Below are 21,194 nucleotides of genomic sequence, written 5' to 3' on the forward strand. Positions count from 1 at the left end.
GTCACTTCACACAACGTTGTGCATTGATGACAGACATCCCAGGAGAGTTCACAACGGCCGTGCTCTTGTAGAAAATGACAATGCCTGGTCCGCTACTGGGTGGGAATACTGGGTTTCAGTTGCTCACTCTCGTAGGTTAAACGCCTGTGATTCAAGAGAGAATCTAACCATCGCCCGTTTATAGTCAATGGCATGACCATCGCTGAATGCCCCACTGTCAACATCCTGGGGGATACCATTGATCAGAAACTGAGCTGGACCCAGCCATATAAATACTGTGGCTACAAGAGCAGAGGCTGGGAATCCTGGGGTGAGTAACTCACCTCCTGACTCCCCAAAACCTGCCCACCATCTACAAGGCACAAGTCAGGAGTGTGATGGAATGCTCCCCACTTGCCTGGATGAGTGCAGCTCCAACAACACTCAAGAAGCTCAACACCATCCAGGGCAAAGCAGCCCCGCTTGATTGGCACCCCATCCACAAACATCAACTCCCTCCACCACCGACGGAAAGTGGCAGCCGTGTGTACCATCTGCAGGAATTCACCAATGATCTTTTGACAGCACCTTCCAATCCCGCAACGTGTATCATGTAGGAGGACAAGGGCAGCAGATGCGTGGGAACACCGCTAACAGCTGCAAGTTCCCCTCCGAATCACACGTCATTCAGACTTGGAAATATATCAGCCGCTACTTCACTGTTCCTGGGTCAAAATCCTGGAACACTCTCCCTCACAGCACAATGGGTGTACCTACACCACATGGGCCTCAGCGGTTCGAGAACGTGGCTTACCTCCTCAAGGACAGTCAGGGCTGGGCAATAAATGTTGGGCCTAGCCAGTGATGCCCATGTCCAGTGAATGAACATTACCTATCAATAGCCCTTTCTCCATCCTCCTGAAGGTTGACGCGGTATAGGGGAAGATATAAAGGAGGAAGAGAGGAGAATTATAGCCCTCCTATTCCCTTCTGAGCAATAGGCAGGCGAGCAACAGCCAATGCTCCCAAGGGAGAGGGTAGTTACCATCTCTCCCATTGTCCACGCATTCCCGTTACTGTCAGCAAGCTGTGGTTTTGTTGGTTCTGTGCTGGTCAATTTGTGCAGAGGGTCCCATGAACAATCATGAGGTTACTGACCAGCCATCCGGTTCTAGTGGAGAGTTCCTTTGCCGATGTGGAGAGCAGTCTGACGTCAACTTTCTAAATAGTATCCATTATATACAAAAACACCTTTACTCAATTTGATGTAATTGTCACACACAAATTAGCTCTGTGTTTAAACCCACATGTTGATGTAAAACTTGGTCATGTAGGCATTGCAGAATGTAGGTCACCCAGAACTTACAAGATTGTTAAGTCGTGAGTAACGGGGATTTCAAAAATGCAGCCTTTTGAATACTCCCACATTTGGCTTCATAAACATTCCTTTCATTTTTGTTGTCACAGGAAAAGCATTCATTTTAAATGTCACCATACTCTCGCTTCCATACAAATCCATTCATGTGATAAAATGGCCATAAACATGATTGATGGTAAAACTGCTTTGAGTAATTACTGTTGGTGTTTACACCCCTGCGTATAAACCATATTTACCACAGCCTTTCTGTCTGCTTCTCCTCCCCCACCCTCTCTTCTCCTCCCCCACCCTCTCTGCACGCACGCAAAGCACCTGCCCTTACAGGAATGGGATCCAGAATATAACATCTCCCATTCTCCAGCAGAGGCACAGGTGTAATAATGACACCTTGTCACGATGAGCTGAATCAGCCCAGTCCAGGGATTGAAATTTTGAGCTTCTGGCCTGCTGAACTTAACCTGTATCACAGAATTTGTGAGATGCAGGAGGCCATTCGGCCCACCATGTCTGCGCCAGCTCTCCAAATGAGCATCAACTTGCTGCCATTCTCCTGCCTTTTCCTCAAACCTCTGCACATTCGAGTAATCTCCTCGCTCGCTCCTGAACGCCTCGATCGAACCCGCATCCACCACACTCCCAGGCCGCACATCCCAGACCCCAGCCACTCGCTGTGTGAAAACCCCTTTTCCTCACGTCACATTTGCTTCTTTTGCAATTCACTTTGCGCCCTCGCGTTGTTGATCCTTTTCCGGGCGGGAACCGTTTCCCCCTGTCCACTCTGTTCAGCACTCCCCCCCACCCCCCCCCACTCTGTTCAGCACTCCTTCCCCCCTCGCCGCCCCCCCGCAGGGAACAATCCCAACCTGTACTGTCACGTTTCTATGGCAACCCCAGCCGACACCCTTGTCTTACCTTTGTTACGAGCTTCTATCAAACGCGCTGCCAAATCAAACATCATCTCGCAGATAGTGACACTGAAAAATAAACGGGTCCTTTTTAATCTGCCGTCTGTTCAGAAAGGTACTAATTCTTCTTTGTGAACCACTTGCCCGGTGATCACATTTATCATCCAAGTGGCTGAGCTACACAGAGCAGCAAGCCTCCCAGTTTGATCGCTGTGCAGATAATGAAATGAAAATGAAAATCGCTTATTGTCACAAGTAGGCTTCAAATGAAGTTACTGTGAAAAGCCCCTAGTCGCCACATTCCGCCGCCTGTTCGGGAGGCTGGTACGGGAATCGAACCGTGCTGCTGGCCTGCCTTGGTCTGCTTTCAAAGCCAGCGATTTAGCCCAGTGTGCTAAACCAGCCCCTAATGACAGTCAGGTATCAATAAACGTCACAGAATAAGCCAGTATAGACAAGGTGTGCAGGTGTACCAACTCAGAGTGGGGTAGCAACCAACTCCACTGGGAAACCAGGAACCGATGAGCATCCTGACTGACAGGTGCCAAAAAGGAGGGCGAGTGAGACAAATTGTAATGGAAAAACTTGGTGTTGCTAGGAGACAGTAGTGGTTGCTCTATATCGTCCCGTACCAGCCTCCCCGAACAGGCACCGGAATGTGGTGACTAGGGGCTTTTCACAGTAACTTCATTGAAGCCTACTTGTGAGAATAAGCGATTTTCATTTCATTCATCTGCTAGGCAAAGGGACTAAAATTGAGATCAATCTTCCAGATGAAGCCAAGACGACATCTTGTACAAAGACAGCGGAATTTGGTGCTCTGTAGGATGAATACATGCTCTCGGTGAGACCTATTAGATCTGGAACCATTCCCCATCACGTCTGGATAGGACGTAGTTGCTTTTCATCTCACCCAATCACAGACTTTATGTCATCCTGAATATGTGAACAGTTCCCACCAATACCTTTGATTTGATCATGAATAAATTGTGAGTAACAATCATCCCTAAATGACACCACACCGCTATTAATTGGGCGGCACCGTCGCACAGCGGTTAGCACTGTTGCTTCACAGTGCCAGAGTTTCACGTTCAATTCCCGGCTTGGGTCACTGTCTGTGCGGAGTCTGCACATTCTCCCCGTGTCTCCGTGGGTTTCTTCCGGGTGCTCCGGTTTCCTCCCACAAGTCCCGAAAGACGCGCTTGTCAGGTGAATTGGACATTCTGAATTCTCCCTGTGTGTACCCGAACAGGCGCCAGAAGGTGGCGACTAGGGGATTTTCACAGTAACTTCATTGCAGTGTTAATGTAAGCCTACTTGTGACAATAAAGATTATTAATTGCAATCTTCTTTCTGCATGGCAGTCACCCATTCTTCATTTGCCATAAGGTATTTCTCTCAATTTCACTGGGCACCCTCTCTCTCTCTCTCATTAGGTGTGGGGAACTGGACTAACGCTATCCACAAAGCTAGTCATTTTCTCACAAAAGTCCACCAGGTTCAAGAGACGTGGCTGTCTTTTTTGGGAGCCGTGTTAAAGGGTGTTTTATAACCCCTTCCCTGTTTGGGTTGTCCATCCTGGACCAGATGGACTACACCCCAGGGACCTAAAGGAGATAGCTGAGGAAATTGTCGAGGCATTAGTGATGATCTTTCAGGAATCACTGGAGGCAGGAAGGGTCCCAGAGGACTGGAAGGTGGCGAATGTAACACCACTGTTTAAGAAGGGAGGGAGGCAGAAGACAGCAAATTATAGGCCGGTTAGCCTGACTTCGGTCATTGGTAAGATTTTAGAGTCTGTTATTAAAGATGAGATCGCGAAGCACTTGGAAGTGTATGATAAAATAGGACTGAGTCAGCACGGCTTTGTCAAAGGGGGTCTTTTCTGATAAATCTGTTAGAGTTCTTTGAGGAGGTAACAAGCAAGTTAGACAAAGGAGAATCAATGGATGTTATTTATTTAGATTTCCAGAAGGGCTTTGACAAGGTGCCGCATAGGAGACTGTTAAATAAGTTAAAAGCCCATGGTGTTCAGGGTAAGATCCTGGCATGGATAGAGGATTGGCTGACAGGCAGAAGGCAAAGAGTGGGGATAAAGGGCTCTTTTTCAGGATGGCAGCCGGTGACTAGTGGTGTGCCTCAGGGGTCTGTGCTGGGACCACAACTTTTCACAATATACATTAATGATCTGGAAGAAGGTACTGAAGGCACTGTTGCTAAGTTTGCAGATGATTCAAAGATCTGTAAAGGGACAGGTAGTATTGAGGAAACAAGGGGGCTGCAGAAGGACTTGGACAAGCTAGGCGAGTGGGCAATGAAGTGGCAAATGAAATACAATGTGGGAAATGAGAGGTCATGCACTTTGGAAGGAGGAATCTAGGCATGGACTATTTTCTAAATGGGGAAATGCTTCAGAAAGCAGAAGCACTAAGGGACTTGGGAGTCCTTGTTCACGATTCTCTTAAGGTTAATATGCAGGTTCAGTCAGCAGTGAAGAAGGCAAATGCAATGTTAGCATTCATGTCGAGAGGGCTAGAATACAAGAGCAGGGATGTACTTCTGAGGCTGTATAAGGCTCTGGTCAGACCCCATTTGGATTATTGTGAGCAATTTTGGGCCCCATATCTAAGGAAGGATGTGCTGGCCTTGGAAAGGGCCCAGAGGAGGTTCACAAGAATGATCCCTGGAATGAAGAACTTGTCGTATGAGGAACGTTTGAGGACTCTGGGTCTGTACTCGTTGGAGTTTAGAAGGATGAGAGAGGATCTTATTGAAACGCACAAGATACTGCGAGGCCTGGATAGAGTGTAAGTTGAGAGGATGTTTCCACTTGTAGGAAAAACTAGAACCAGAGGACACCATCTCAGATTAAAGGGACGATCCTTTAAAACAAAGATGAGGAGGAATTTTTTCAGCCAGAGGGTGGTGAATCTGTGGAACTCTTTGCCGCAGAAGGCTGTGGAGGCCAATTCACCGAGTGTCTTTAAGACAGAGATAGATAGGTTCTTCATTAATAAGGGGATCAGGGGTTATGGGGAGAAGGCAGGAGCATGGGGATGAGAAAATATCAGCCATGATTGAATGGCGGAGCAGACTCGATGGGCCGAGTGACCTAATTCTGCTCCTATGTCTTATGGTCATACATTGGGAATATCTCCCAATGATCCATTCTAGTTACATGCCTATAACTGAAGTCAAACTGCCGGGCTTATAATTTACAGGTACGAACTTGCTGTCTGTTTTCAATATTGATCCACTATTTCTGAGGCAAGGGTGCTGTACATTCTTAATGCTTCCCTCACAGATTGGTGGACAAAGGCACTATCTCTTCTGGTACGGGGGTAAACGTATCAGAAGGTAAACAGTTGCATCTTTTTTTCATGACGAGTTCATCATTCCAGCCAGTGGACAGTGCAGGGGAAAAATAAATGCATCCCTGTCTAAAAGAGCGGCCATTGGAAAATGCCTGTCCACGGAATGGTTTTGGCTGTGAGGATAAGTTGCCAAAACGTGCTGCTAGCATATGAAGAATCAGCACGCTTGTTCCAAATGTCAAAACGTTAACACAGACATCGTTGCTTTACATCCCCGAGATCTTCTCGGTATGAAATATTAGACAATTCAGCTTTTCATCCCATTAATACTACTACCATCGAGAAGGAAAAGGGCAGCAGATACCTGGGAACACCAACACCTGGAGGTCGCCCTCCAAGTCACTCACCATCCTGACTTGGAAATATATCCTTCACTGTCGCTAGGTCAAAATCCTGGAACTCCCTCCCTAACAGCACTGTGAGTGTACCTACATCTCAGGGACTGCAGCGATTTAAGGCGGCGGCCCATCACCACCTTTTCGCAAGGGCAATTATGGATGGGCAATAAACATTGGCCAAACCAGCGACACTCCCATCCCGTAAATTATTTTGTTTTTAAAAAAAAGAGGTTCGACAGGATTCCTCCCAAATGCCAGCATTTTTAGCACATCACCCAACTACCTGCAAGTGCAAGAGACTTCCCACCTGCTTATCTCTGCAAAGCCTGGGATGTAGGCCGCCATCATCTCCACAAACATTTCCACGTCGAAGTTCTCCTCAGACGAGTCTGAAGATCCAAGTTCCTCCAGTACACCGGTGATATAGGAAAGTATCACCTCATCCATCACACTGTAGGGGCAGCAACACGACATTGACAGAATTGTCCTACCATGGCACAACGGGAAGTCCAAAACATTGTGGATAATTGAATATACAAGCTATTTTGCAGTAACTTAACAGTGTTGTTCTGTCAGATCATTTGAATACCCTCACCTTGATTATAAAGTACAAATGTCCAAAGTCTTTCAGACACTAACTTAATTCTGAGATTGTAAAATTCACCAACAGCCATTGATTCCCTCACACTTGAAGCTAAATTATTTCTTACACAGGTTTATAGTTTTAAAACATTTTTTTTCCCCAATTAAGGGTCAATTTAGCGTGGCCAATCCACCTAACCTGCACATCTTTGGGTTGTGGGTGTGAAACCCACGCAGACACACAGGGAGAATGTGCAAAACCTACACGGACAGTGACCCAGGGCCGGGATTTGATCTCGGGACCTCCCTGGAAAATGGAAAACCATTCAAATCTGGAGGATATCACAGCAAAGAATTCTCCTACCCTCATTCAGTGTCTGCAATCAAAAACTCCAGGACCAAGCAGGCCACTTGATCGGCACCCCACCCACCACCTTTAACATTCACTCCCTTCCCCACCGACGCATGGAAATTTGAATTCAATAAAAAATCTGGAATTAAGAACATAAGAACTAGGAACAGGAGTAGGCCATCTGGCCCCTCAAGCCTGCTCCGCCATTTAATGAGATCATGGCTGATCTTTGTGGACTCAGCTCCACTCTCCGGCCCGTACACCATATCCCCGAATCCCTTTATTCTTTAGAAAGGTATCTATCTTTTTCGTAAAAACGTTTAAAGAAGGAGCCTCAACTGCTTCATTGGGCAAGGAATTCCAGAGATTCACAACCCTTTGGGTGAAGAAGTTCCTCCTAAACTCGGTCCTAAATCTACTTCCCCTTATTTTGAGGCTATGCCCCCTAGTTCTGCTTTCCCCGACCAGTGGAAACAACCTGCCCGCATCTATCCTATCTATTCCCTTCATAATTTTATATGTTTCAATAAGATCCCCCCGCATCCTTCTAAACTCCAATGAGTACAGTCCCAGTCTATTCAACCTCTTGTCATAATCCAATCCCCTCAACTCTGGGATCAACCTAGTGAATCTCCTCTGCACTCCCTCCAGTGCCAATATGTCCTTTCTCAGGTAAGGAGACCAAAACGGAACACAATACTCCAGATGTGGCCTCACCAACACCTTATACAATTGCAGCATAACCTCCCTAGTCTTGAACTCCATCCCTCTAGCAATGAAAGACAAAACTCGATTAGCCTTCTTAATCACCTGTTGCACCTGCACACCAACATTTTGCGACTCGTGCACCAGCACACCCAGGTCCCTCTGCACAGCAGCATGTTTTAACATCTTACCGTTTAAATAATAATCCATTCTGCTGTTATTCCTCCCAAAATGGATAGCCTCACACTTGGCAACATTGAATTCCATCTGCCAGACCCTAGCCCATTCACCTAACCTATCCAAATCCTTCTGCAGACTTCCGGTATCCTCTGCACTTTTTGCTTTACCACTCATCTTGGTGTCGTCTGCAAACTTTGACACATTGCACTTGGTCCCCAACTCCAAATCGTCTATGTAAATTGTGAACAACTGCGGGCCCAAGGGATCCTTGAGGGACCCCACTAGGTACAGGTTGCCAACCAGAGAAACACCCATTTATCCCCACTCTCTGCTTTCTGTTAGTTAACCAATCCTCTACCCATGCTACCACTTTACCCTCAATGCCATGCATCTTTAGTTTATGCAGCAACCTTTTGCGTGGCACCTTGTCAAAAGCTTTCTGGAAATCCAGATATACCACATCCATTGGCTCCCCGTTATCTACTGCACTGGTAACGTCCTCAAAAAATTCTACCAAATTAGTCAGACACGACCTACCCTTTATGAACCCATGCTGCGTCTGCCCAATGGGACAATTTCCCTCCAGGTGCCCCGCTATTTCCTCCTTAATGATAGATTCCAGCATTTTCCCTACAACCGAAGTTAAGCTTACCGACCTATAATTACCCGCTTTCTGCCGACCTCCTTTTTTAAACAGTGGTGTCACGTTTGCTACTTTCCAATCCTCTGGGACCACCCCAGAGTCTAGTGAATTTTGATAAATTATCACTAGTGCATTTACAATTTCCCTAGCCATCTCTTTTAACACTCTGGGATGCATCCCATTAGGGCCAGGAGACATGTCTACCTTTAGCCCCATTAGCTTGCCCAATTTGCCTCCTTAGTGATTACAATCATCTCAAGGTCCTCACCCATCATATCTTTATTTCCATCAGTCGCTGGCATGTTATTTGTGTCTTCCACTGTGAAGACTGACCCAAAAAATCTGTTCAGCTCCTCAGCCATTTCCCCATCTCCTATTATTAAATCTCCCTTCTCATCTTCCAAAGGACCAATATTTACCTTAGCCACTCTTTTTTGTCTTATATATTTGTAGAAGCTTTTACTGTCTGCTTTTATGTTCTGAGCCAGTTTACTTTCATAATCTACCTTACTCTTCTTTATAGCTTTTTTAGTAGCTTTCTGTTGTCCCCTAAAGACTTCCCAGTCCTCTAGTCTCCCACTAATTTTTGCCACTTTGTATGTTTTTTCCTTCAATTTGATACTCTCCCTCACCTCCTTAGATATCCACGGTCGATTTTTCCCCTTTCTACCGTCTTTCTTTTTTGTCGGTATGAACCTTTTCTGAACACTGTGAAAGATCGCTCGGAAGGTTCTCCACTGTTCCTCAACTGCTTCACCATGAAGTCTTTGCTCCCAGTCTACCTTAGCTAGTTCTTATCTCATCCCATTGTAATCGCCTTTGTTTAAGCACAAAGCACTAGTGTTTGATTTTACCTTGTCATCCTCCAACTGTATTTTAAATTCCACCATATTGTGGTCGCTCCTTCCAAGAGGATCCCGAACTATGAGATCATTAATCAATCCTGCCTCATTATACAGGACCAGATCCAGGACCGCTTGTTCCCTTGTAGGTTCCATTACATACTGTTCCAGGAAATTATCCCGGACACATTCTATAAACTCCTCCTCAAGGCTGCCTTTACCAACTTGGTTAAACCAATCGACATGCAGATTAAAATCTCCCATGATAACCGCTGTACCATTTCTACATGCATCCGTTATTTCTTTGCTTATTGCCTGCCCTACCATCCTGTTACTATTTGGTGGCCTATAGACTACTCCTATCAGTGACCTTTTCGCCTTACTATTCCTGATTTCCACCCAAATTGATTCAACCTTGTCCTCCATAGCACCAATATCATCCCTTACTATTGCCCGGATGCCATCCTTAAACAACAAAGCTACACCACCGCCCTTACCGTCCATTCTATCCTTTCGTATAGTTTGATATCCTTGGATATTTAACTCCCAGTCATGACCATCTTTTAACCATGTTTCAGTAATGGCCACTAAATCATAGTCATTCACGATGATTTGCACCATCAACTCATTCACCTTATCCGTATACTACGAGCATTCAGGTAAAGTACACTTATGCTGTTTTTTATGTCTTGGTTATGAATCCTAACACCTTGATCAGTAACTTTTTGCAAATTATTTTTCCTCTTGCTCTTTCTCCTAATTTTCCTTGTCTTTGAACCCATATCTCTACATAATAACCTGTCACGTAACCTGCTGCCTTGCTCTCCATTAACCATTACACTGTCCATAGCTTTACACTTCCCTTCCCCCCAACTTGCTAGTTTAAAGTCCTTGTGACCAACCTATTTATCCTATTCGCTAGAACACTGGTCCCAGAATGGTTCAGGTGAAGACCGTCCCAACGGTACAGGTCCCTCCTGCCCCAGTACTGATGCCAATGCCCCATGAAAATGGAATCCCTCTTTCCTGCACTACTCCTTTAGCCACGTGTTAACTTCCCTAATTTTCTCAACCCTGTGCCAATTGGCACGTGGCTCGGGTAGTAATCCAGAGATTATAACCCTAGAGGATCTGTTCTTTAATTTAGTCCCTAGTGTTTGATAATCCCCAAACAGGTCCTCTTTCCTAGTCTTACCTATGTTGTTAGTCCCAACGTGGACCACAACAACTGGATCCTCCCCCTCCCTCTCCAAAATCCTTTCAAGCCGATCAGAGATGTCCCTCACCCTGGCACCGGGCAGGCAACATACCATGCGGGACTCACGATCTGGCTTACAAAGGATGCCATCAATCCCCCTAATTATAGAATCCCCTACAACTACCACTTGTCTTTTTGCTCCCCCCTCTTGAATGGCTTCCTGTACCACGGTGCAGTGGTCAGTCAACGCATCCTCCCTACAGTCCTCTTCCTCATCCACACAGGGAGCAAGTACCTCATACCTGTTGGACAAGGTCAAGGGCTGAGGCTCCTCCACTCCTAAACTCAGGATCCCCCTACCTGCCTCCCTTGCAGTCAAACCACTCTGTCCCTGACCACTGTCCGAATTAACAGTACCTATTCTACCGGGTGTGACTGCCTCCTGAAACAAAGCGTCCAGGTAATTTTCCCCCTCCCTGATGTGCCGCAGTGTGTGCAGCTCTGTCTCCAGCTCATCAATTCTGAGCCGAAGTTCCTCGAGCAGCCAACACTTGCTGCAGATGTGGTCACTGACGGTCTCAATGGGATCCACCAGTTCCATCATCATACAGCAACAGCACATCACCTTATTCAACTAGTTAATTAATTTAAATAATTTTTTTTTTTTAATAGAACCTCAAGGATAAACCCGAACACCAACAAAAACACAGCCCTCTCTCGCCACTCACCCGAACTCAGTCACTCACCTAAACTCAGATGCACTCTGTTCCAATCAGCACTCAGTCACTCACCTAAACTCAGATGCACTCTGTTCCAATCAGCACTCGTGTCTAAAGGCACTCCTGCCACACCTTTTGTACCCTGCCTGATTTCCAATGAGCCAATAGGCCCGCTCCAGGAACTGAAGTCTCCAACTGCCACTCGACCTGTAAACCAAGCACTTTTAAATATGCACTCACCTCTCCCAACAACCCTGCAGTCTGTGGCCCGCTCCAGGAACTGAAGTCTCCAAATTAAAATCTAATGATGACCATGAAATCATTGTCGATTGTCGTAAAAACCCATCTGGTTCACTAAAGTCCTTCAGGGGAGGAAATCTGCCATCCTTCCCCGGTCTGGCCTACATGTGACTCCAGATCCACACTGCAATGTGGTTGACTCTTAACTGTCCCCTCAAGGGGCAATTAGGGATGGGCAATAAATGCGGGCACAGCCTGCGACGCCCACGTCCCATGAACAAATACAAAAAAAGAGCGGTCAGCCATGTGATTGGAAGATAGTTGAAGTCTCTACCATCACCATCCATAGTGCCATATTGCGACACGCATGTTGTTGCAGCAACTCAGTGTGAACCACAGTAAACACCATGTTCAACAATAGCAATTAGCCAGTCAACAGGTACAAATCGTCAACTGAAACTAAACGACACTTGACTCGAGTCAAAAGATCACAGGTTCAAGCTCCAATTGGGGGTTTGCACACATGGCTCAAGCTGACACCCGTGCAGTATTGATGGAGTGCTGCACTGTCACAGGTGACGTCCTTCACGAGACGCTAAACCCAGGCCCTGTCCTCCCTGTTAGATCGCTGTCCCAAAAAAATGCCCATGGCACTTTTCGAAGAGCAGAGGAGTTATCCTTACCCCCCGACGTCTTCACTCACATGACTTGAAAAACATCATCTGGTCATTCTCATTGATGCTTGTGGGACCCTGCTGCGTGTGAATTGGCTGCTCTGTGTCCCCCTAATTTGCAACCGTAACTACACTTCAGAAGGACATTGCCCAAGGTTGTGAAAGGTGCTAGATAAATGAAGGTTTGTTCCTTTATCACCCACCTGAGGTCAGCGTCGGGGACGTGCAAGTGAACAAACTGGAACAGAGAGTCTTGAATAATTTTCTCCAACGCCATGGTACTGACAAAGGTAACAAGGTCCCACCTGCAGAAAGAAGGCCTGTCAATGGTTTCACACTGAAAATGATATGGTTAAAACCACAGGAGCCCCCATTTTAATGCAAATCGCCATCGCTAAAGTGATGTTCTTCTTGTCACTCTCTTTTAAATTCATTTACGGGATGTGGGTGTTGCTGGTTAGGCCCAGCATTTATTGCCCATCCCTAGTTGCCCTTCAGAAAGTGGCGGTGAGCTGCCTTCATGAACTGCTGCAGTCCCTGAAGTGTAGGCAGGATTCCAGGATTTTGACCCAGCGACAGTGAAGGAGCGGCGACATATAAAAGTCAGGATGATGAGTGACTTGGAGGAGAACCTCCAGGTGGTGGGGTTCCCAGGTATATGCTGCCCTTGTTCGAGATGGTAATGATCGTGGGTCTGCAAGGTGCTGCCTAAGGAACCTTTGTGAGTTACTACAGTGCATCTTGTAAATGGTGCACATGGCTGCTGCTGTTCGTCAGTCGAGGGATTGAGTGTTTGTGGAAGGGGAGCAATCAAGCTTTGTCCTGGATGGTGTTGAGCTTCTCGAGTGTTGTTGGAGCTGCACTCACCCAGGCAAGTGGAGAGTATTTTATCACACTCCTGACTTGTGGGTCTGTCAGCGGTGACTGGTTGGCACCCTGGAGTAAGATTACCCAGGACGAGAAATAGATTCCAATGCCACGTTGGGGTGAAGGAGCTGGGTCTGTGGGAAAGAGAGAGATTTTGAGGTGCGTCTTAATGGATGAAACAGAGGTTGAGCGGTTTAGACCCCTTCCCTAAACCGTTCAACCTCTCTTTAAACCATTAAGACGCACCCCAAAATCTCTCTCTCTCTGACCTAATATCTCCCATGTGGCTCAGTGCCCTACTCTGATGTTCTTGTGAAAGGCCTCAGGATGTTGTATGTTAAAGGAGGACTAAATAAATACAAGTTGTTGTTGTGCAATTACCCCAAGGTGGGGGCAATATATGTTGATAAGGCTGCCAACTGTGAATAAATATATTCCTGGAGGTTTTGTCACATGATTTGCCCCCTTGCTCTTGCCATTACTTGGCCAACATCTCCATGCCTTCCTAAGCCAATGGGAAGCAAAAACACTCATTAATCAATGGGATGATGTTTCACTATTAGCCAATCAGCCTTTTCTTCGTCACTTCCAACATTTTTATGTCTGGTAAAGAGAACCGTTGAAATAAAATTACAAAAAAATATACTTTTTAAATGTCCCGATGGTTTCTCTCCAGGGTAGTTAACAGAATTGGAGAATCACAGAATCCCTACAGTGCAGAAGGAGGCCATTCAGCCCATAGAGTCTGCACCAGCCCATGGGAAGAGCACCCCAGCCCTATCCCCACAACCCCACCCAACCTTTGGACAGTAAAGAGGCAATTTATCACAACCAATCCACCTAACCTTTTGGCTACTAAGGGGCAATTTTAGCACAGCCAATCCACCTAACCCGCACATCTTTGGACTACGGGAAGAAATCGGAGCACCCGGAGGAAACCCACAAAGACACGGGGAGAACATGTAAACTCCACACAGTCCACCCAAGTCTGGGATTGAACCCAGGTCCCTGGTGCTGTGAGGCAGCAGTGCTAACCACTGTGCCACCGTGTCGCCCTAATATTCCAGATTTATGGAATACAAATTCAACCAGATGCCCACATCTCCAAAGCATATGTCTTGTCCAGATGACTGATCCAGTGACATTACCATCCCCCCCCCCCCAGATAATCAATCCTACTCCAGTTAATCAATGAGTAGTTCCTACTCTGTTTCAGATTTATTACTTCGGTTGATTTCTTACAGGGGAATATGAGCGGGCAGCAGAGTACTCACATCTGATTGGTCTCCGGTAACCACTTGCTGGATAATACATTAAGTCACCTGGTCCACCAATCAGATTGCTGGCAGCAGACTGACACAGGCTCAATTTACTTCTTATAAAAAATAACTGCAATGCGCAAACAATCGCAGGTCACTGGAATTAGGTCCATTTTTCATTAAGTATGTTCAAGGCGGAGATAGATTTTTAATCTGAGGATATCAAGGGTTATGGGGATACGGCGGGAAAGTGGAGTTGAGGATTATCACATCAGATCAGTCACGATCTCATTGAATGGCAGAGCAGACTCGATGGGCCGAATGGCCTACTTCTGCCGCTACATCTGATGGTGTCAGGCTGGAAAAGAGCCAGGGTTCATTCAGCTAGCACCTGTGTCTCAGAAATAACAATGGGACAGCTCTCAATCCCACACGTTTGTCCCCTCCCCCTTCTCCCCGCTGTTGAGGCCTTGTCCACTTGTAAATTATGTGGCCATTTTTAAACATAAGGATGCCTTCCTCATCTACAGGCTTTAAAGATTTCAATTCCTCCTTCAATTTCTTCAGTCAGAGGTGGCTTAGTTGGTAACATTTTTGCTTCTGAATCACAAAGTTCTGCGTTTTGAGTCCCGTGGCTGGGCTTCAGTACAAAAATCAAGGTTAACCCTCCCCGGAGGTGCTGTCATCGTACTGTTATGGGTCAGGGCTTAGAAACTCCAAAGTGTATTATGAAGTTCACCTGACCTGTAACTTTTATGATGTGGAGATGCCGGCGTTGAACTGGGGCAAGCACAGGAAGTCGTCTCACAACACCAGGTTAAAGTCCAACAGGTTTGTTTCGATGTCACTAGCTTTCGGAGCACTGCTCCTTCCTCAGGTGAATGAAGAGGTCTGTTCCAGAAACACATATATAGACAAATTCAAAGATGCCAAACAATGCTTGGAATGCGACCATTAGCAGGTGATTCAATCTTTACAGATCCAGAGATGGGGTAACCCCAGGTTAAAGGGGTGCGAATTGTGTCAAGCCAGGACAGTTGGTAGGATTTCGCAGGCCAGATGGTGGGGGATGAATGTAATGCGACATGAATCCCAGGTCCCGGTTGAGGCGGCATTCATGTGTGCGGAACTTGGCTATAAGTTTCTGCTCGGCGATTCTGCGTTGTCGCGCGTCCTGAAGGCTGCCTTGGAGAACGCTTACCCGGAGATCAGAGGCTGAATGCCCTCGACTGCTGAAGTGTTCCCCGACTGGAAGGGAACATTCCTGCCTGGTGATTGTCGCGCAATGTCCGTTCATTCGTTGTCGCAGCGTCTGCATGGTCTCGCCAATGTACCACGCTTCGGGACATCCTTTCCTGCAGCGTATGAGGTAGACAACGTTGGCCGAGTCGCACGAGTATGTACCGCAGACCTGGTGGGTGGTGTTCTCACGTGTAATAGTGGTATCCATGTCGATGATCTGGCACATCTTGCAGAAATTGCCATGACAGGGTTGTGTGGTGTCGTGGTCACTGTTCTGAAGACTGGGTAGTTTGCTGCAAACAATGGTTTGTTTGAGGTTGCGCGGTTGTTTGAAGGCAAGTAGTGGGGGTGTGGGGATGACCTTGGCAAGATGTTCATCTTCATCGATGACGTGTTGAAGGCTGCGAAGAAGATGTCGTAGTTTCTCCGCTCCGGGAAAGTACTGGATGACGAAGGGTACTCTGTCGGTTGTGTCCCGTGTTTGTCTTCTGAGGAGGTCGGTGCGGTTTTTTGCTGTGGCGCGTTGGAACTGTCGATCGATGAGTCGAGCGCCATATCCCGTTCGTACGAGGGCACCTTTCAGCGTCTGTAGATGTCTGTTACGCTCCTCCTCGTCTGAGCAGATCCTGTGTATACGGAGAGCTTGTCCATAGGGGATGGCTTCTTTAATGTGTTTAGGGTGGAAGCTGGAGAAGTGGAGCATCGTGAGGTTATCCGTGGGTTTGCGGTAAAGCGAAGTGCTGAGGTGACCGTCCTTGATGGAGACGAGTGTGTCCAAGAATGCAACTGATTTTGGAGAGTAGTCCATGGTGAGTCTGATGGTTGGATGGAACTTATTAACGTCATTGTGTAGTCGTTTCAGTGATTCTTCGCCGTGGGTCCAAAGGAAAAAAATGTCATCAATGTATCTGGTGTATAACGTCGGTTGAAGGTCCTGTGCGGTGAGTAGGTCCTGTTCAAACTTGTGCATGAAGATGTTGGCGTATTGGGGTGCGAATTTGGTCCCCATGGCTGTTCCGTGCGTCTGGATGAAGAACTTGTTGTCGAAGGTGAAGACGTTGTGATCCAGAATGAAGCGGATGAGTTGCAGAATTGCGTCTGGAGATTGGCAGTTGTCGGTGTTGAGTACTGAGGTTGCCTCAGTTCCCTTCCAGTCGGGGAACACTTCAGCAGTCAAGGGCATTCAGCCTCTGATCTCCGGGTAAGCGTTCTCCAAGGCGGCCTTCAGGACGCGCAAAGCAGAATCGCCGAGCAGAAACTTATAGCCAAGTTCCGCACACATGAGTGCGGCTTCAACCGGGACCTGGGATTCATGTCGCATTACATTCATCCCCCACCATCTGGCCTGCGAAATCCTACCAACTGTCCTGGCTTGACACAATTCACACCTCTTTAACCTGGGGTTACCCCATCTCTGGATCTGTAAAGATTGAATCACCTGCTAATGGTCGCATTCCAAGCATTGTCTGGCATCTTTGAATTTGTCTATATATGTGTTTCTGGAACATACCTCTTCATTCACCTGAGGAAGGAGCAGCGCTCCGAAAGCTAGTGACATCGAAACAAACCTGTTGGACTTTAACCTGGTGTTGTAAGACTTCGTACTATAACTTTTTATGTTGAACTTAGCTAGGATGAGCACAAAAGCTTTCACTACAGTGTGTTTCATCAGAGTTCCTTGACATTTTAATCAAAACAAGGTTTATCCTAAGAATGTAGTTATATAAACAGCAAGAATTATCAATTCTAAACATAACGACACCACACATCTACAGTAATCTATGTACATAACACTTAATGAATTCCCCCTTAGCTGTTCCAATTCAATAACAAAATCCAATTAAACCAAAACCCCTTTTCAAGTGCGTGGCCCGGCACACTGTACTCTAAAAACAGTGAAAACACTTTCTCCTTCTGCAGTCCAAAGCAGTTGAACTGAAACCCCCCTCACCTCACAGCCCAATGTGCTACAGGTCACACGATAAGAGACTAAACCTTTCTCAAAGGGACACTCACATGACAGTACCAAGATGTTTTGTAGAAGGTCCCCTGGCTAAGGGGGCCGTTCTCCCAATACTTATCCCTCAATCTACATCACACAAAATAAAACAGATTATCTGGTCATTATCACACTGACGTTGTGGTGTCTTTGTTGTGTTTATATTGGCTCCCGTGGGTTGCTACATTACAACAGTGGCTACACTTCATTCGCTGCCAAGTGCTACATGAATGCAACATATGCACGTTGTTACAGAGGATTCTCCAGCTTTTCCATGCAATGAGACGCAGAACGACGATCCTGCATAGTTTAGTAACGATCGGTTTAGCTTCCAATTTCTCTATGATGAATAACATAACCAGCCGTCGAAGTTCATATAGGAGCAATGAGCATACATTAGAGGAACCACCCCAGTCGTGTATTAAACACTGCCACTTAATGACAGATGTGCCCAGCCCCGCTAAATTATCAATTGTGTTTGCACATCCATCATTGCAGTCTTAAGGTCTACCTTATTCATTTCATAAAATCATACAGCCAGGAGGTCACTGAACCCCTTGCATCTGTTGCATTTCTTGTTCTTTCAGCAATTATTTAAATTTGTATCCTCTGGTCACCAACCCTACTGCTAGATGACAGTGTTGCGGATCTCCAGGAGTGTCCGTGGAGGAGTGTGCATCAGGCTGGTGAGGCACTGGTATTCCACAAGCTTTCTCCCCTACAGGGCATTGGCTGCCATTCTTCTGTCACGTCTATCATCACCCTTTGGTGGTTCGCTCATGGCGAACCCTTTGGTGTGGAAGCTGATTCTGAATTCGCATCACCAAAGGACACGCCCAAAAATCTTAGTTCTCTCTCTTTCTCTCCACCAGCTTGGGAGCCAGACAGTTGCAAGTTCGAGTGCCACACCAGAGGCCTGAACTGAAACATTCAAACTGACACTCCAGTGCAGCACAGAGGGAGTGTAGCATTGTAAGAGGGGAGAGACTAAATTGAGTCCCATTCTGCCTTCTAGGGTGTGTGTAAAAGATCCAATGGCTCTATTTCAAAGAGCAGCGAAGCTCTAACCAGCATCTGGGCAAATATTTGCCCCACTACCATCACAAGAGCTGTCGCAAACCCATTGCTGTTTGTGGGATCTTCCTATGTACCATCTAGTGGCCTCAATACAGCACTGACTGCACCACCATTGACTGTGAAGTGCTTGGGGACCTCCCCAGGATGGGAAGGACGCTACTGAAATGCAAGTCTTTCTTCAAAAATGAGCCAGACGGGTGGGAGGGGGCAGAGATATTCCAGCGGCTTTACACTGTCGTCGGTATCGAGCTCGCTGTCGGTCAGTGAAACCACCCTCCCATTCAGAGAGGAAGCGCCAGTCCCAGAGCCCGAGGCAGCGCCAGTCCCAGAGCCCGAGGCAGCGCCAGTCCCAGAGCCCGAGGCAGCGCCAGTCCCAGAGCCCGAGGCAGCGCCAGTCCCAGAGCCCGTGGCCGAGCCAGTCCCAGAGCCCGAGGCAGCGCCAGTCCCAGAGCCCGAGGCAGCGCCAGTCCCAGAGCCCGAGGCAGCGCCAGTCCCAGAGCCCGAGGCAGCGCCAGTCCCAGAGCCCGAGGCAGAGCCAGTCCCAGAGCCCGAGGCAGCGCCAGTCCCAGAGCCCGAGGCAGAGGCAGTCCCAGAGCCCGAGGCAGCGCCAGACCCAGAGCCCGAGGCAGCTCCAGTCCCAGAGCCCGAGGCAGAGGCAGTCCCAGAGCCCGAGGCAGCGCCAGACCCAGAGCCCGAGGCAGCGCCAGTCCCAGAGCCCGAGGCAGCGCCAGTCCCAGAGCCCGAGGCAGCGCCAGTCCCAGAGCCCGAGGCAGCGCCAGACCCAGAGCCCGAGGCAGCGCCAGTCCCAGAGCCCGAGGCAGCGCCAGTCCCAGAGCCCGAGGCAGCGCCAGACCCAGAGCCCGAGGCAGCGCCAGTCCCAGAGCCCGAGGCAGCGCCAGTCCCAGAGCCCGAGGCAGCGCCAGTCCCAGAGCCCGAGGCAGAGGCAGTCCCAGAGCCCGAGGCAGCGCCAGTCCCAGAGCCCGAGGCAGAGGCAGTCCCAGAGCCCGAGGCAGCGCCAGTCCCAGAGCCCGAGGCAGCGCCAGTCTCAGAGCCCGAGGCAGCGCCAGTCCCAGAGCCCGAGGCAGCGCCAGTCTCAGAGCCCGAGGCAGCGCCAGTCCCAGAGCCCGAGGCAGCGCCAGTCCCAGAGCCCGAGGCAGCGCCAGTCCCAGAGCCCGAGGCAGCGCCAGTCTCAGAGCCCGAGGCAGCGCCAGTCCCAGAGCCCGAGGCAGCGCCAGTCTCAGAGCCCGAGGCAGCGCCAGTCCCAGAGCCCGAGGCAGCGCCAGTCCCAGAGCCCAAGGCAGCGCCAGTCTCAGAGCCCGAGGCAGCGCCAGTCTCAGAGCCCGAGGCAGCGCCAGTCTCAGAGCCCGAGGCAGCGCCAGTCCCAGAGCCCGAGGCAGCGCCAGTCTCAGAGCCCGAGGCAGCGCCAGTCCCAGAGCCCGAGGCAGTCCCAGAGCCCGAGGCAGCGCCAGTCCCAGAGCCCGAGGCAGAGGTAGAGCCAGAGGCAGAACCCATGCCAGAGGAAGAGCCAGTGCCAGAGGCAGGACCAGTGCCAGAACCAGAGCCAATGCCAGTGCCAGAGGAAGAATCAGTGCCAGAGGAAGAACCAGTGCCAGAGGCAGTCCCAGAGGTCTCATATTGCCATTACTTACTTAAACCGAACAGGACACCGCTGCCGCCGCCTGATCTTCAACCGGTCCCGGGCTGTGCGCATGGGCACTGACATGACCCCGCCCACCGAGCACTGAACCCGCCCACCGAGCACTGAACCCGCCCATCGCGCATTGGCCCCGCCCAGTGAGCACTGACACCCGCCCACGGCGCATTGGTCCCGCCCAGTGAACAATGGCCCCGCCCACCGCGCACTGGCCCCGCCCACACGCACTGGCCCCGCCCTGTGAGCACGGACCACGCCCACCGCGCATTGGCCTCGCCCGGCGAGCACTGACCCCGTGCACCGCACACTGACCTCGGGCCCACCGCACACTGACCCCGCCCACTGGCCAAGCCCACAGCACTCGCCCCGCCCATCGCGCACTGACCTCGCCCACTGAGCACTGGCCCCCGCCTACTGAGCACTGTCCCTGCCCCCCGCGCGCTGGCCCCGCCCACCACGCGCTGGCACCGCCCACAGCACTCGCCCCGCCCATCGCCGACTGAGCACGGTCCCTGCCCACCGCGCGCTGACCCCGCCCACCACGCGCTGGCACCGCCCACAGCACTCGCCCCGCCCATCGCCTACTGAGCACGGTCCCTGCCCACCGCGCGCTGGCCCCGCCCACAGCCCTCGCCCCGCCCATCGCCTACTGAGCACTGGCCCCGCCATTAGAGGCGTTGCCAGGCAGTGGTAATCCCTGACTGAGGAACTCTCTCAGCAATGCTGAGCAGTGCAGAGAGGATGGGGGTTTCAGATGTTAACCTCCTAGTTGTGACCTGTGGCTCCAGATTTTCCAGTCCCGCCAAAGGCCGTCTCCCGGCCAGCCACACAATTTATTTTTAATCATTTTCCAATTAAGGGGCGATTTAGCGTGGCCAATCCACCTACCCGGCACACCTTTGGGTTGCGGGGGCGAAACCCACGCAGACACGGGGAGAATGTGCAAACTCCACACGGTCAGTGACCCAGAGCCGGGATCGAACCTGG

General features: G+C 49.2%; 1 protein-coding gene across 2 annotated transcripts in view; it reads right to left on the minus strand.

Annotated features, from left to right (window-relative positions):
- cuedc2 (CUE domain containing 2) overlaps positions 1–20,294 on the minus strand; it is a 103,507-nt gene extending 83,213 nt beyond the window's left edge. Inside the window, exons 1-4 of one of the 2 annotated variants that reach the window (XM_072491806.1) lie at positions 20,203–20,294; positions 12,313–12,414; positions 6,282–6,425; positions 2,270–2,331 (exon numbers count right to left, since the gene is read on the minus strand). In XM_072491806.1, coding sequence (XP_072347907.1) covers positions 2,270–2,331; positions 6,282–6,425; positions 12,313–12,414; positions 20,203–20,276 — 382 coding nt within the window. In that variant the 5' untranslated portion in view covers positions 20,277–20,294. Of the gene's footprint in view, positions 1–2,269; positions 2,332–6,281; positions 6,462–12,312; positions 12,415–20,202 lie in introns of both variants that reach the window. The other variant, XM_072491805.1, reaches the window with a different exon arrangement.
- Positions 20,295–21,194: the final 900 nt, after the last annotated feature.

The sequence above is a fragment of the Scyliorhinus torazame genome, chromosome 28 (genome assembly GCF_047496885.1).
Source record: "Scyliorhinus torazame isolate Kashiwa2021f chromosome 28, sScyTor2.1, whole genome shotgun sequence".
In the NCBI taxonomy this organism is placed as follows: domain Eukaryota; kingdom Metazoa; phylum Chordata; class Chondrichthyes; order Carcharhiniformes; family Scyliorhinidae; genus Scyliorhinus; species Scyliorhinus torazame.